The sequence below is a fragment of the Quercus suber genome, unplaced genomic scaffold (genome assembly GCF_002906115.3).
Source record: "Quercus suber isolate HL8 unplaced genomic scaffold, Cork oak 2.0 scaffold_202, whole genome shotgun sequence".
In the NCBI taxonomy this organism is placed as follows: Eukaryota; Viridiplantae; Streptophyta; class Magnoliopsida; order Fagales; family Fagaceae; genus Quercus; species Quercus suber.
In genome coordinates this window covers 1,085,989-1,100,342 of record NW_027069660.1, presented here as the reverse complement: position 1 = coordinate 1,100,342, position 14,354 = coordinate 1,085,989, and the positions used below count along the sequence as shown (strand labels likewise).

At 32.8% G+C, this 14,354-nt stretch overlaps 1 protein-coding gene across 1 annotated transcript; it reads right to left on the bottom strand.

The window, feature by feature from the left end:
• Positions 1–8,149: 8,149 nt before the first annotated feature.
• On the bottom strand, positions 8,150–12,513 carry LOC136070007 (sucrose nonfermenting 4-like protein). Its single transcript, XM_065779224.1, has 7 exons — positions 12,373–12,513; positions 11,313–11,459; positions 11,075–11,242; positions 10,486–10,549; positions 10,307–10,376; positions 8,848–8,965; positions 8,150–8,764 (listed from the first exon to the last, which is right to left on the bottom strand). Exons 1-7 carry the CDS (start codon positions 12,506–12,508, stop codon positions 8,643–8,645), a joined length of 825 nt encoding a protein of 274 aa, XP_065635296.1. The 5' UTR covers positions 12,509–12,513; the 3' UTR covers positions 8,150–8,642.
• Between the last annotated feature and the right edge of the window lie 1,841 nt (positions 12,514–14,354).

Below are 14,354 nucleotides of genomic sequence, written 5' to 3'. Positions count from 1 at the left end.
AAGGTGTTGGCTTAATAGACACAAAAAGAGTTCTATCCCTGATTATTTTAGAAAATCAAAGTGCTTATGTTCTAGTTAGAGTATAGTTAGATTAATTATTGCTAATATTATACTAGCTTTGGAATCATGCATTATATGAAGCAAGAAGCATAATAGAACTAGAAACACTTACATGGTAGTCAAGTTGGACATGAACATATTTTATGTATTTTATGATAGGGTTGAATGGGATTTACTAAGAGCTATAATAAAAAAGAGGTTTCATGTTAATTTTGTTTATATGATTTTGGAGTGCGAATCTTGTATTAGTTATTCTATCTCGTTATCTCTTTCTGCTCCCACGGATCACCCATCTTCTTCTTCTTCTTCTTTTTCTTCTTTTCTTCTTTTTAAAATTTTTATAATTAAGCATAGTTTATTGTTTAGTAGAGCAGTGGAGGCTAAGTGAAAGACTTTACAACAAATTTTACAGGTTTATGAAGGAGTTTCTGATCAAAAGGTGAATTCAGACAAGACCACTATGGTTTTTAGTGAGAATATCCCTCCAAATATACAAAGAAACATCACAACTACTTTGGGTGCCCAAGCCTACTCGAATATGGAGAAATGTTTAGGATTACCCCCAGTAGTTGGTCATTCTAGGAGGCAAACATTTTCAGAAATTAGGACAAAGGTGTGGCACAGACTACAGGATAGGAAAGAAAAATTGTTATTACTAAGTCGGAAAGGAAATTTTAATTATGGCAGTGACTCTAGCAATTCCAACCTATGCTACGAGTTATTTTAGATTAGAGGATTGGTTATGTGTTTATTGGAATTCAATGGTAAGTCAGTTTTGGTGGAGTCAACATCGTCAACATAGGACACTACCTTGGTTAAGTAGAATAAATGTGCACACGACATCCAGACAGAAAGGGGTATGGATTTCATATATCCCAAGACTTTTAACGTGGCTAACCTGGTACACAAGAATTGAGACTTGTTCACAATAAAAGATCATATTCAGTGCACAAAATTCTTACTTTTGCGGGGTCTAAGAGAGGTTATGTACGCAACCTTACACTTTTTTTTTTTTTTCCAGATCAGAAGCGACTCCACATTGAGTTCAAGGTAATCACAAGACCACCTTGATCTAGAAAAAAAATAATTATTATATATAAATTTTAAAAAGTTATGATTTTTTTATCTTAAAAAAAAAAATATATATATATATATATATATTGTAACCACCATAAATTTTTTTTAGGCCCAACATAATTAAACTATGGACCAGGCTAAACTCCACTCAATAGATTTTTAATGAAGGTGAATTTTAACAAATCCATCATTTGATTACATTTTTTATATTCTCCATACTTGAAAATTTTCAAAAAAATAAAAAATCAATAGTTATATTATCAATCAATTGTTTAAATTTTGAGTTTTTGTAGTGTAAAATTATACATAAAAAAAAAATTATGGATCGAATAGTAAATAAAATCCAATTGGCATGAAATTTGATGTATTTTAAAAATATAAATAATATACAATTCAACGGTTAGATTTTCAAAATATGTAGCAATATTAATTTGTTTAATGGAAGCTGTAAACTTAGACTACTGCTAAGTTTGTAGTCAAAATTTGTCTTTAAACTTTGGTTCCCTTAATAATATATTTGGTCCTAAAAAAAAAAGAAAAAACTCAAGAAAAATTTTAAAAAAGATGTAACTTCCAGAATTGATAATGAGACTATAATGCAATGATTTCATAATAAGAAATTTAGTAGAAGGAAATTGTGAGACTTTATGTATTTACATGTGTGTGTGTGTGTGTGTTTTGTCAACATATGAATTTTTTTTTTCTTGGATTTTGTATAATTTAAGCTTCTTAACGACCACAATGAAAAAAATTCCTGAATCTGCCACTGTTTCGGATACTACACAATACTGATTCGTTATTTTACCAGGTCCATAAAGCAAAATATTTACCCCACCGCTCTTTTTTGGAAGCTCCTGCTCACATTGCTTGGCAAAGCAATTCAACTAGTAGAGTTTTTTACTCAAGGAGGTTTCTTACGCAACCCAGGATCTGAGATAATTTGCTTGACATTCTATGGTATCTGTGGAGAACAAGAAACGAATTCAACAACGAATTGAGGCTCAACTGTTAGCACAACGGGCTACTGGGTTGTTGATTAATGAATGAATGATGACTGGGGCTCTAAGCTCTTCAAATGTTGTTGCAAATTTGGCAAAAGGATGGGGATGGGGAATGGGTTGGCAGTGCCCCTTTTCTCCATTTCTTTCTTACCTATCATGTGCAGTTTGTTATTACACAAATTAAATTTCTATATTATTTCATCCAAAAACAAAAAAGTAACCCCCCCCCCCTTTTTTTTTTTGGGTTGAAAATTTTATATGGTCTCCCACCCGTTTGTAAACCAAATCCAATTCTCTGCTTTGAGAGAGAGAGAGAGATGATCTTTTTTTTTTGGCTGAATAAATAAAAATCTTTGTTATTCGTAAAAGTATTAAGGACCCAAGAAGAAAAGAAAGTGGAGAACAGAAATCAATGCAAGGTTAAATCTCACCAAGAATCTTATATCTCAACTAACATTTCATGATTTTTTAATAAAGATATCTAGATCCTTCCACCCATAACTATCAAATTATATTTAAAAAAATAACTCAAAAAAAGAAGGAAAAAATGGTTAAATCTCTAACATGAAATAGGCTTGTGTTACAAAAAGAAAAAGACAATTGTTAACAGGTACCCTTAGACACTGTTAAGATTGCATTAAATATATACCAAAATACCCTACTTTTTATGGGATTGAGAAAAGAAGAGTGGCAAGCACACATTTGTGTAATAAAATAAAAGCATAGAAAAATGGCTGCAACAGGATTGCAACGAGTTGCATTAAATGGGATTTGAATCCCATGCAATCGCTAGGTTATTGCACATAATATAATACCTTGTGGATGATTGGGAGAAAAATTTAAAGTTAACTTTTTTTTCTTAACTATCCGATCAAAAAAAAAAAAAAGTTAAAAGGTACAAAATTAAAAAGTTACTTTGTTTATTTTGATCAAGACAAAAGAGGATAGTTAAACTTTTTAAATTTTTTCCTCCCAACCATTGATAAGGTATTGCACGGGATATATATCCTATTAAATGCTTCATTATCAAATGCCTTAGAACACGTGGTTAGACCCAAAGAGAAAAGACAATAACATCTCTAATACCATTAATTGAAAGAATAAAATTTGGCTCCAAACATGTTTAGAGATATTTTGTTCAACCTATTACGTGACGATTTCTAACTTTTCATGACTCATTAACAAAGTGATATATATCTATATATACTTAAAAGCTAAATCATAGCATATATTATTATTATGCTCTTGTTGGACCATATCAGTAGAGTGTTTTGGTCATTCAGTCCATTGCGGTCTACTTCTATCAAATTCAGTTCATTTCGATCTACTTTGGTCCATTCAGTTCATTTTGGTTCATTTCAGTCCACTACGGTCTATTTCAATCTACATCAGTAATGCTCTGAGAGGAGATTTTGTATAGAAAGAGGAGTTATTTCATTGACAATTATGTTTTCTCTCAACATAATGTTAGTAGGTTCTTGATAAAATTACTTTTTTTTTTTTTATGTTATTAAAGTCTTGTATGTTTTTTTTTTTTCCTTAATATAAGTGATGAATTTACTTATATTGTCTCTCTTTAAGCCATTCAAGACATACAGAGGATAAACCATTTATAAGGAGTACTAGAAACAAATAAATTTATAAATGTTGTGAACATAACACTTCTCATTATATATAATATTATAAAATGTTATAAATAAAATACTCCTTATAAATTGTCTAGAATAAAATAGCAATTTTCTATAAAATATCATGTTAGACTGTTCTAAAATTGCACTTACCATTTTTATTATGAAATGTTGTGAACATAACATTTTTCTATATACAACAGTCTAAAATAAAATTATAAATAATATACTACAATCATTGAAAGCATAAAAAAAAAATATAATCAAATAAGTGAATAACCAATCATATATTTTTGTCAAATTAATAATAATGTATTATATTTATATGCTATATAGAATATTGTATATTTATCATTCATCAAAATAGTATAGTCTTAATTTATTTAAAAATAAACAATACGAGAACCAGAGAAGGAAAACCACATACCTGGAAACTTGTGGAAGAAATGAGATCAGTTTTTTTTTTTTTTTTTTTGAAGTATATTGTTTTTAAACCATGCACGTGGTGATCTCTTAGAATTAAAGAAAATATTAATTCCATAAAAAAAAAATTAAAATATTTTTGGACTTAAAAAGTCTGTAAAGTACAAAAGGCTTCAGAAAACAAGTTACACAAAAGAAGAAAAATTTTCCCAGACACAAAACTGAGACAAGAAACAGTCAAGCTCAACGTTCCTGTGAATTCATAAAAATTTTGGGGGAACCAGAGCCATTAAACCATGCACGTGGTGATCTCTTAGAATTAAAGAAAATATTAATTCCATAAAAAAAATATTAAAATATTTTTGTACTTAAAAAGTCTGTAAAGTACAAAAGGCTTCAGAAAACAAGTTACACAAAAGAAGAAAAATTTTCCCAGACACAAAACTGAGACAAGAAACAGTCAAGCTCAACGTTCCTGTGAATTCATAAAAATTTTGGGGGAACCAGAGCCCTCTTCAGTCTCAACGTGGCTCTGCTGAGCACACCATGTTTGCCGACCATATTTGCCACGAAACCGAGGAAGAATTCAGATCATAAAATTGAAACAAACTCACGTCTTCTTTAAAAGCTCTCCCTAAAAAACATCTTATTTGCATTCTTGTGGTTTTTCATTTTTGTTGAATTTCTTCCGCTCAAATAAAAAGAATAAAAGTTACCCAGAAAGGTAAAACAATGGAATGTGATTATGTGAACGCAACCCAATCGATCGATTGCTTTGTATTTTTTCTTTAAATTTTTTTCCCTTTTCCTTGCTCTTCTCTGTGCTGTATACTTTATACGAAATGAGTTTTTTTTTTTTAAATATTGAAGTACACTTTTTCACGGTTGTATTGCTATTGATGATTTAACGTTTGATTTTGGGTAGGGGCAAAAGAAAAGTTTCTACTCTGAGCAATTCAACAAATATGTTTTTTTGGCAAGAATGTCCTGTTGGGAAGCTTGAAAGGCAAAAGCTAACTTTATCAAAAAGGGGTGTGTTGTATGCGTTAAAGGTCTCAGCGACAAAACCAGCATGTCCTACCACCGTTGACAAGCTCCTCCGGCAAAACAAAGTGAAGAACTTGTAGGTTCTATACTTGTATAGTTTTTTTGTTGGCAAACACGTGAATACAAACTTGTTTAAATATAGCTCATAGAGTCTATAGAATTGAGTAGATAATGCTCAAGAAGCTGGTATTCAATGTAGAAGAAGAACAAAGAAGCTACAAATTCAAGGAATCAAGTTTTAATAGTTTCAACCAATAGAAACTAAAGTTCAACCGATTGAAAGTCTAATCTATAGATTTTATTTTGCAGCCCATTAGTCCATCATATGTTTAAGGTTTCAGACCTACTTCACTAAGAATTTAAGGAAAACTGTAAGTCATGTTTTTGAGACTTCGCAGCAGCTCAATTTGAGATCTAGAGGTTTGTGTCTATTGCATTTTTAAAATCACTACCGGTGATCACTCACACACTCGTTAAACCAGTGAAATCAAGTTGCTAACCTTCAACTATCAAGTGTACTGGAGATTCAAATATTCAATGGGATTTTGAAGTGTGGGATTAGAGGTTCATGTTGCAACAATTCACTGTAAAAGAGATCTATGGGATTCAAAACTTAGTTTGGTAACTGAATTTAGGTTTACTGTAAATTGTTTATTCTTAATTGCAAACCTTCATCTTATAGGCTTATAGTGGAACTGTTGTCTTAAGATTGATTAGGTCAAGTCCTCCCAAATTTTTCCTTTGGACCAAGTTGTTTCATAAGACTTTCTAAGTAATCACATCCTGTGTCATATTTATATTTTGTTGTATATGATGTGTATGCTTGGTTATTTAACGTAAAGCTCTCATAATATATCTAATTAACAACTTGACCTTAAAACTAGTTAAACACTAATTTCAAAAACATCTTTCTGTCAGCACACAATATTTGAAACAAAATAATCATACCAAAAAACCGGTGTGACTAAATGTTGGGAAAGGCAGAAATATAGAGAGGGAGAGTTTAAAGAAGAGGTGGGGTTGTTTCAATTTTGTGATCTGCATTCTTCCTTGATTTCGAGGGAAGATCTGGTTGGCAAACAGGTGGGTTGGTGGTCGGTGATAAATTCTGCACTATATATATATATATATCTATATAAATAAAAGCCTAGGTTGATGTGGCAGTATACATGGCATTTTATGTGTCATGAAAATAACGTACATTTTATTTCAACCGTTAGCTATAATACTATTTTTTATCCATCACTTAACGGCAAAGATTATTTTGACAAAATATCAAAAGGTAAAAGATGAAACTGACACATTTAAAATGTTAAAAGTCCAAATTGACACGTAACGAAAGGGTTTAGGGAACAAATTTGTAATTTACCCTATAAAATTTTTGGCAAGTCTAAGTCTGCTAGCCACATTTGGCTGACTCCTATATCAAATCATCAATCAATATAGATATAAAAGCAAAAATCTCACGTGGAAAAGCATGAGAATTTGTCAAGTGGCGTATTCTATGTAAAAAGAATTCAAATATTCTCAAGTGCTACATCAAATATAGGAACAAATTAAATATTGACTTTTTGTTTCATTTGGTTTAATATTTCAAGAGTTTTCTAACTAAAAAATAAATATTCTTTGTATCTTTTGGTTCAATGTTTCAAGACATTTCATCCCTCACACATACACATAAAACTCTTAAGATTTTAATTCACCGTTTTCACATCTTGCACTTTTACCCCCTTTATATATATCTACTCATAGCCCTTTATGTCATTCCATGTCAAATACATGCTAACAAAACATGATACTATTTACTTTCAATCTTTTGACAACACCTATCCCACTCTAATATGGTTTTCTCATCTAATCTTAACCCGCATGAATTAACTACAACCAAAGAAGGGGAGTATACATTTTATATTGAGTAACAACAACAATTATGATTTTAATGTTAAGATTAGATATTGTAGATTTGTGAATTTTGTAATGATGTGATTGACCATAGATGTTTGGAATGTGTATGATTTAGAATTAAAGAAAAAGAGAAACACATGTTCTATATCAACTTTTATTCTACAATATTCATCCAAAGTTTTTTTTTTTTCCCCCTTCAATACTTTAATTGAATAATTGTAATGGATATGTGTACAATTTATAATGGTTGCTTTTTATGATAAACTCATTACTAATAAAGTTCTATAACAATAATGCTATGCTATAATACATGTAAGATATTCTCCAAAACTATCTTAAATCAAATATTAAAATATTATCCGTACGGTGTATGGGTAACTTACTAGTTTCTAATCCAAAATAGCTTGCCAACTCTTTAAGGCTTTTGAAAAAGAGTTTTAAGGAAATAGGCTAATTAAATTAAACAAAAATAAGGTAGTATAGCTAGGCTGTTGGAGATTCCCTAACCTTACCTCCCCTTGTGCAATCCACAGACCTACCGTAAATACAGAAACAAATTGAGGCAAGTAATTGTTTATTAGGGTTGGTGGTGTTAACTGTTGTGCAGGTCCGGAAGATTGTGCCTAAGATTAACATAACATAAACTTTGCTATAGAAAGGCCTCGTTTTGTTCTACAAACATAAACTCTGTGCACGCTTCAACACCAAGATTAACATAACCCTTTTCTTTTTATTGAGAATATAAGCATACAACCCCTAATGAAATCTGAACCTTCCATTTCACAATAATCTCACATTAATCCCAGATAAATCCATATACATAAATTAATAAGATTTGTAAAATTCTAACAGTGAATAATAGGATATATGGTCACTTTTCAATCTTAACTCTAGCTATGACTAAGCCTAGTTAGTGGTTGGACATGATCTCTACAACACAGTAGGGTTCACTTTTCACTGTAAATTAGACTGAAAACGCAATGAAATCATATTGAAGCTCTAAACAAGAGACACAAACAAGCCATCTTAAATTTATAGACAATTAAACCCCGTGACATAAATTGTCACAGCCCAACAAACAGCAATGTTACAATAAAACAATCGAAGAACAGCAACTGAAATTGAAATTGAACTAACAGACTTTTTTACGTACAGCCGAACAAGCGGCAAAGGGTGCCATATAAAGTCTTCACTTCTTTTTTCCTGCCTCATTTTCTGTTAGCACTAGACACAAACATGGCAGCTGTGCCAGCTGCACAGTTGATAATAATTAGGTGTTGAAAAGGTAAAAAATTGAAACCTCACAATTTACAGATTTCTTTTTTCTCTTTAAAATTTTCTATCCTAAAGATGGGGGTGATGCTCAGAAGCATGAGGCTAGTCCAACCAAGACTTGGTGAAAGAAATTGGAGCTTTCACAATGGGAAGGAGATCACAGCTCAAAGATACAAGATGTCAATAAATCAATGGGACGTCCCAAATGGCACCATGGTCAACCCCTTCATGTGAAATGGTGGCCAACAAATTCTGGATAACCTAGCAAGAATTTGAACACATCACTCAATGATATTATACCTTCCACACGATTGCTGCCAGCCTCCACAATTATAAGTCTCCTAACCCCTGAAAGGATACACATGAACAAGCTACTTAATTGATCAAGGGGAAATAACATAAACCATCTTAAAGAGAGCTAAGCAAATTACCAGGATTTGCCAACCGTTTCATCACTTCATGCAGGGGATCAGATCGCAAACACATCTGACATCTCTGTCCATTGAAGACCCCATGAGGTGAGTTTGCATCTTGTCCCAATCGCAATGCCTAAACGCATAGAAAATTGGCACACTTAGAGAGATAAGGTAAAGCATTGTGCCTGAATTAACTACTAGTGTAAGTAAAACTACTTGCATTGTGCCTGACTTAACGACTGAACATTTGACATCCAGAAGTTTGAGCAGACACTGCAGCAACTGGCTCAAGTAAATTATGAGAATATACAATTACTGATTGATCCTCAAAATCAGTATAACAATGAAAATTCATATTTCCAACCATAGAATAAACTACAAATTTTTAAAAATTTTGCACTTGGAGAATTTAAAAATAAGCACATTCCTCTGGGAAATTTATATCAACAAATGGAGCTATTTAGACTTGTTACCCAATGAAAAAAGACTCCAAGCAAGCTCAGAAAAGAAGTAAGTGGAACAATTCATTGCATTTTGGTCAAAATTATTTGATTAGTAAGTACCAAATGCAAATAACCATAATCAAAGCAACGGGAAATCCTCACTTCTCTGAGTCATCAGGATAATGAAAATTTAGAAGAGATGGTGAGACAGTAGCTGCCAGTAGGGGTGGGAGTAAGCTTGTGAATAAGCAAGCTTATCCCCATAAAACTAAGATATTCCATTATTGTCCACAACAAATAATGCTTTTTCAGGAAAAGGTAACAACCATCAATAAGAGCAAGAACAATAGAGTACATCACAAATATATTTCTCACCAAGTATGGCGTGCAGGGCCTAACAAGAGTCACAACTTAAGAAGCCCATTCACACTCATAAATATTATAAACCACGAAACTCTCCCTTCATTTTACTGCTAATAATAAGTGATGATTCAGTGGCACCATGCTTACGTGCTTTTAACTAAAAAGCCCAAAGAATATAAAATTATCTCTTATCTTCTAAGCTTTATCAAGCAGAACATTTTTCTAAGAGTAGAAGATGCATTGGATTGAACTGAATAGATTCTAGGCCTCATCTGAAACCCAAACACTAATGTAATAATGACAAGTCAAAGTAATCACAGAAATTAAAAATTTTCATCAATTAATGCAACCAAGGATATATCTTCTTGGAGCAAAAAGCTCACTTAATAAAAAGAATATTTTCTTTCAAAAGAGCTGGCTGGCTACCATACCTACATGCATAATGCAGTTGGATAAGTGTGTGTGTGTGTGTGTGTTTTTTTTTTTTTTTTTGGTAAATTAAGTACCGCAGTTGGATGAGTGACAATGAGAAACTAACCTCATAAATACTAAATTGTCATACATCATACATTATGCTATCAAGGAAATATCTTCTTAAAAAAGAGGTGGCTAGCTACCATACAGTCTATGTGCCTAATGCAATCAGATGAGTGCCAATTAAAAATTACCTCAAGAATACTCATTTCATCGAGGCGAATTTGTGCATATACTTTATCTTTTGCCAAAGCAGTAATATCACTGAGAAGGAAATAGCACACATCTGTGAATTTGTGCATATACTTTATCTTTTGCCAAAGCAGTAATAAAGGATACCTTATACAAATCCTAAAGAGAGATAGCAGATTACCTCCGTGAATAAATATCCAGCAACGAGCCGTTATCATCCACAATCGGTATTGAACTAACTCCAGCTGCAAAAGGGAAAATGTAATAACACAAGACCAACAGATGAGGAAGAATAATGAAAGGAAACCAGCTTGCTGCTTACAAAGTCAAGTGTTATAATGCAAAAGCTAATGAAGTTAAAATCAGGAGGAACAAAGAATTCTCAGCAACTAGAATACTCCTAGCCTGGAAAAAATATCATTCCTCTCAAACGTTCATCAACGGATATGCGGAAGAATGATGCCTTCTCATACAGATACGGTTGGATTAGCACAATCCTCAAGAAAAACTTGAAGGCCAAAAACAAAGTGCATTAAGAAGAGGATTAAGTCCAGGTATGTGATGCAGAAGACCAAAACAAACAAGCCAATTCTTACAAGATAAAAAAAAAAAAGCATGTGATTGATTTTTCTTTTCCTCCTATAAATTGGGGGGAAAAAATTAATCCTCCAATCACAACCCTTAGTTTTTACAGTAAGATTTTATTATTTTCACTCCAAGAACATCACCAAAACCTTCATGCAGTTGTTACAGAAGAGAAGGAAAATCACCTTGAACCAACAAAGCTAGAGCAGCACTAAGAGAGGCATTTGGCCTTAACATTGCAAATGGCTTCGAGTCACCAATTTTTGGAACCCATGTTCCACAAGGAATTGAACAAATCGGTTGTTGAAGAATGGGCAAGGAGCTAGACGAATGTCTAAAATACCTGTATATACCTGAAAATTAGGCCCATGGATTAGTTTCAAAACATGTAACTTTTAAGTGACAAACCTGGAAGAAGCTTACATTTTAGTATCCCAGACAGGGAAGCAAGATGTAGTAGCTGTGGAACTGAACCATCCTGCGAAGAAAAATGGATTACGGGAACTGTCGCCACCTTGTTTTGCAAAATTTTCAAAGCAACATCTTTCAGACAATCATTTGGCCCAGCCTGTGGAAAACAGAAGTAATAAATATTAGACTATTGAGACAGCACATTCCAGCATCAAGATATTTTGAGGTAACTGAATCCTAGTTCTCCCATCAATCAGCAAAAAGGATATTTGATTATAAAACACATACTTTAAACAATCAATAAAAAGTTTTAACATCTTTAACCAATCAACAGAACTACAATGAGGGTAAATAGGTTAACAAATACACATAGCCAGCTAACTACAGAATGGGGGGAGAAATTGCAGAGGGGTGATACAAACGCTAGGATCTAAGGTTGTTGCAATATATGTTGATACATATTAACACCAGAGTCCAATATAACACAAATCTGGCTAAATTGCACAACATGCCACCTGCATGCCAAAATATACAATAGACTCCTTCGCACCATCTGATCAAAGACTTTCTTGAAGTAAACCTCCAAAAAAAGTTCAACATAAAAGGGAGGTCCAATCGTCTGACAAAGTGTAAGGTAGTGTAAATTTATTTGACAGAAGCACTGATTGTCGGGACAAGTTAAGCAAATTCTCTCCCTCCAAATCCCATCAACACTACATACGGTTCTTACAGAAGTCTAAAACTAAAGAGGACACTAAAGAAGCTGCAAATTCAGGCACCCTCATCACATTTTTCAAATTTTTATATCTAGATCTTTATTTTTTTTTGATAAGTAAGAAAGAAGTATATTCAAGAAACTACCTCATGAAAACTACACAAGGCAGGCAAAGGATACAAGGGAGGAAACAAACAGAGAAACAACAAAACAAACAACCAACAAAAAACTAAGAACAAAGAAGAGAGTTGAGGAACAAAGGGAGAGAGTCACTAGAGGTGAGTCTCCAAGCCCTAGACCAATCAAATAGAGAGCCACTAAAGAAAGCTAGCAACTGATCATCGGTTTTATCCTTATCTTCAAAAGTTCGCCAGTTTCGCTCCCTCCAGATACACCACATTAGACAAAGAGGAACTAAGTTCCAAATGCTAGAGGAGTGCTTTCCCAACCAATTCCACCACCCAAAAAGCGTATCTGCAACTGATCTTGGCATAACCCAAGAGATCCCAATTGAAAGGCAAAAGCTAACTTTATCAAAAAGGGGTGTGTTGTATGCGTTAAAGGTCTCAGCGACAAAACCAGCATGTCCTACCACCGTTGACAAGCTCCTCCGGCAAAACAAAGTGAAGAACTTGTAGGTTCTATACTTGTATAGTTTTTTTGTTGGCAAACACGTGAATACAAACTTGTTTAAATATAGCTCATAGAGTCTATAGAATTGAGTAGATAATGCTCAAGAAGCTGGTATTCAATGTAGAAGAAGAACAAAGAAACTACAAATTCAAGGAATCAAGTTTTAATAGTTTCAACCAATAGAAACTAAAGTTCAACCGATTGAAAGTCTAATCTATAGATTTTATTTTGCAGCCCATTAGTCCATCATATGTTTAAGGTTTCAGACCTACTTCACTAAGAATTTAAGGAAAACTGTAAGTCATGTTTTTGAGACTTCGCAGCAGCTCAATTTGAGATCTAGAGGTTTGTGTCTATTGCATTTTTAAAATCACTACCGGTGATCACTCACACACTCGTTAAACCAGTGAAATCAAGTTGCTAACCTTCAACTATCAAGTGTACTGGAGATTCAAATATTCAATGGGATTTTGAAGTGTGGGATTAGAGGTTCATGTTGCAACAATTCACTGTAAAAGAGATCTATGGGATTCAAAACTTAGTTTGGTAACTGAATTTAGGTTTACTGTAAATTGTTTATTCTTAATTGCAAACCTTCATCTTATAGGCTTATAGTGGAACTGTTACCTTAAGATTGATTAGGTCAAGTCCTCCCAAATTTTTCCTTTGGACCAAGTTGTTTCATTAGACTTTCTAAGTAATCACATCCTGTGTCATATTTATATTTTGTTGTATATGATGTGTATGCTTGGTTATTTAACGTAAGGCTCTCATAATATATCTAATTAACAACTTGACCTTAAAACTAGTTAAACACTAATTTCAAAAACATCTTTCTGTCAGCACACAATATTTGAAACAAAATAATCATACCAAAAAACCGGTGTGACTAAATGTTGGGAAAGGCAGAAATATAGAGAGGGAGAGTTTAAAGAAGAGGTGGGGTTGTTTCAATTTTGTGATCTGCATTCTTCCTTGATTTCGAGGGAAGATCTGGTTGGCAAACAGGTGGGTTGGTGGTCGGTGATAAATTCTGCACTATATATATATATATATCTATATAAATAAAAGCCTAGGTTGATGTGGCAGTATACATGGCATTTTATGTGTCATGAAAATAACGTACATTTTATTTCAACCGTTAGCTATAATACTATTTTTTATCCATCACTTAACGGCAAAGATTATTTTGACAAAATATCAAAAGGTAAAAGATGAAACTGACACATTTAAAATGTTAAAAGTCCAAATTGACACGTAACGAAAGGGTTTAGGGAACAAATTTGTAATTTACCCTATAAAATTTTTGGCAAGTCTAAGTCTGCTAGCCACATTTGGCTGACTCCTATATCAAATCATCAATCAATATAGATATAAAAGCAAAAATCTCACGTGGAAAAGCATGAGAATTTGTCAAGTGGCGTATTCTATGTAAAAAGAATTCAAATATTCTCAAGTGCTACATCAAATATAGGAACAAATTAAATATTGACTTTTTGTTTCATTTGGTTTAATATTTCAAGAGTTTTCTAACTAAAAAATAAATATTCTTTGTATCTTTTGGTTCAATGTTTCAAGACATTTCATCCCTCACACATACACATAAAACTCTTAAGATTTTAATTCACCGTTTTCACATCTTGCACTTTTACCCCCTTTATATATATCTACTCATAGCCCTTTATGTCATTCCATGTCAAATACAT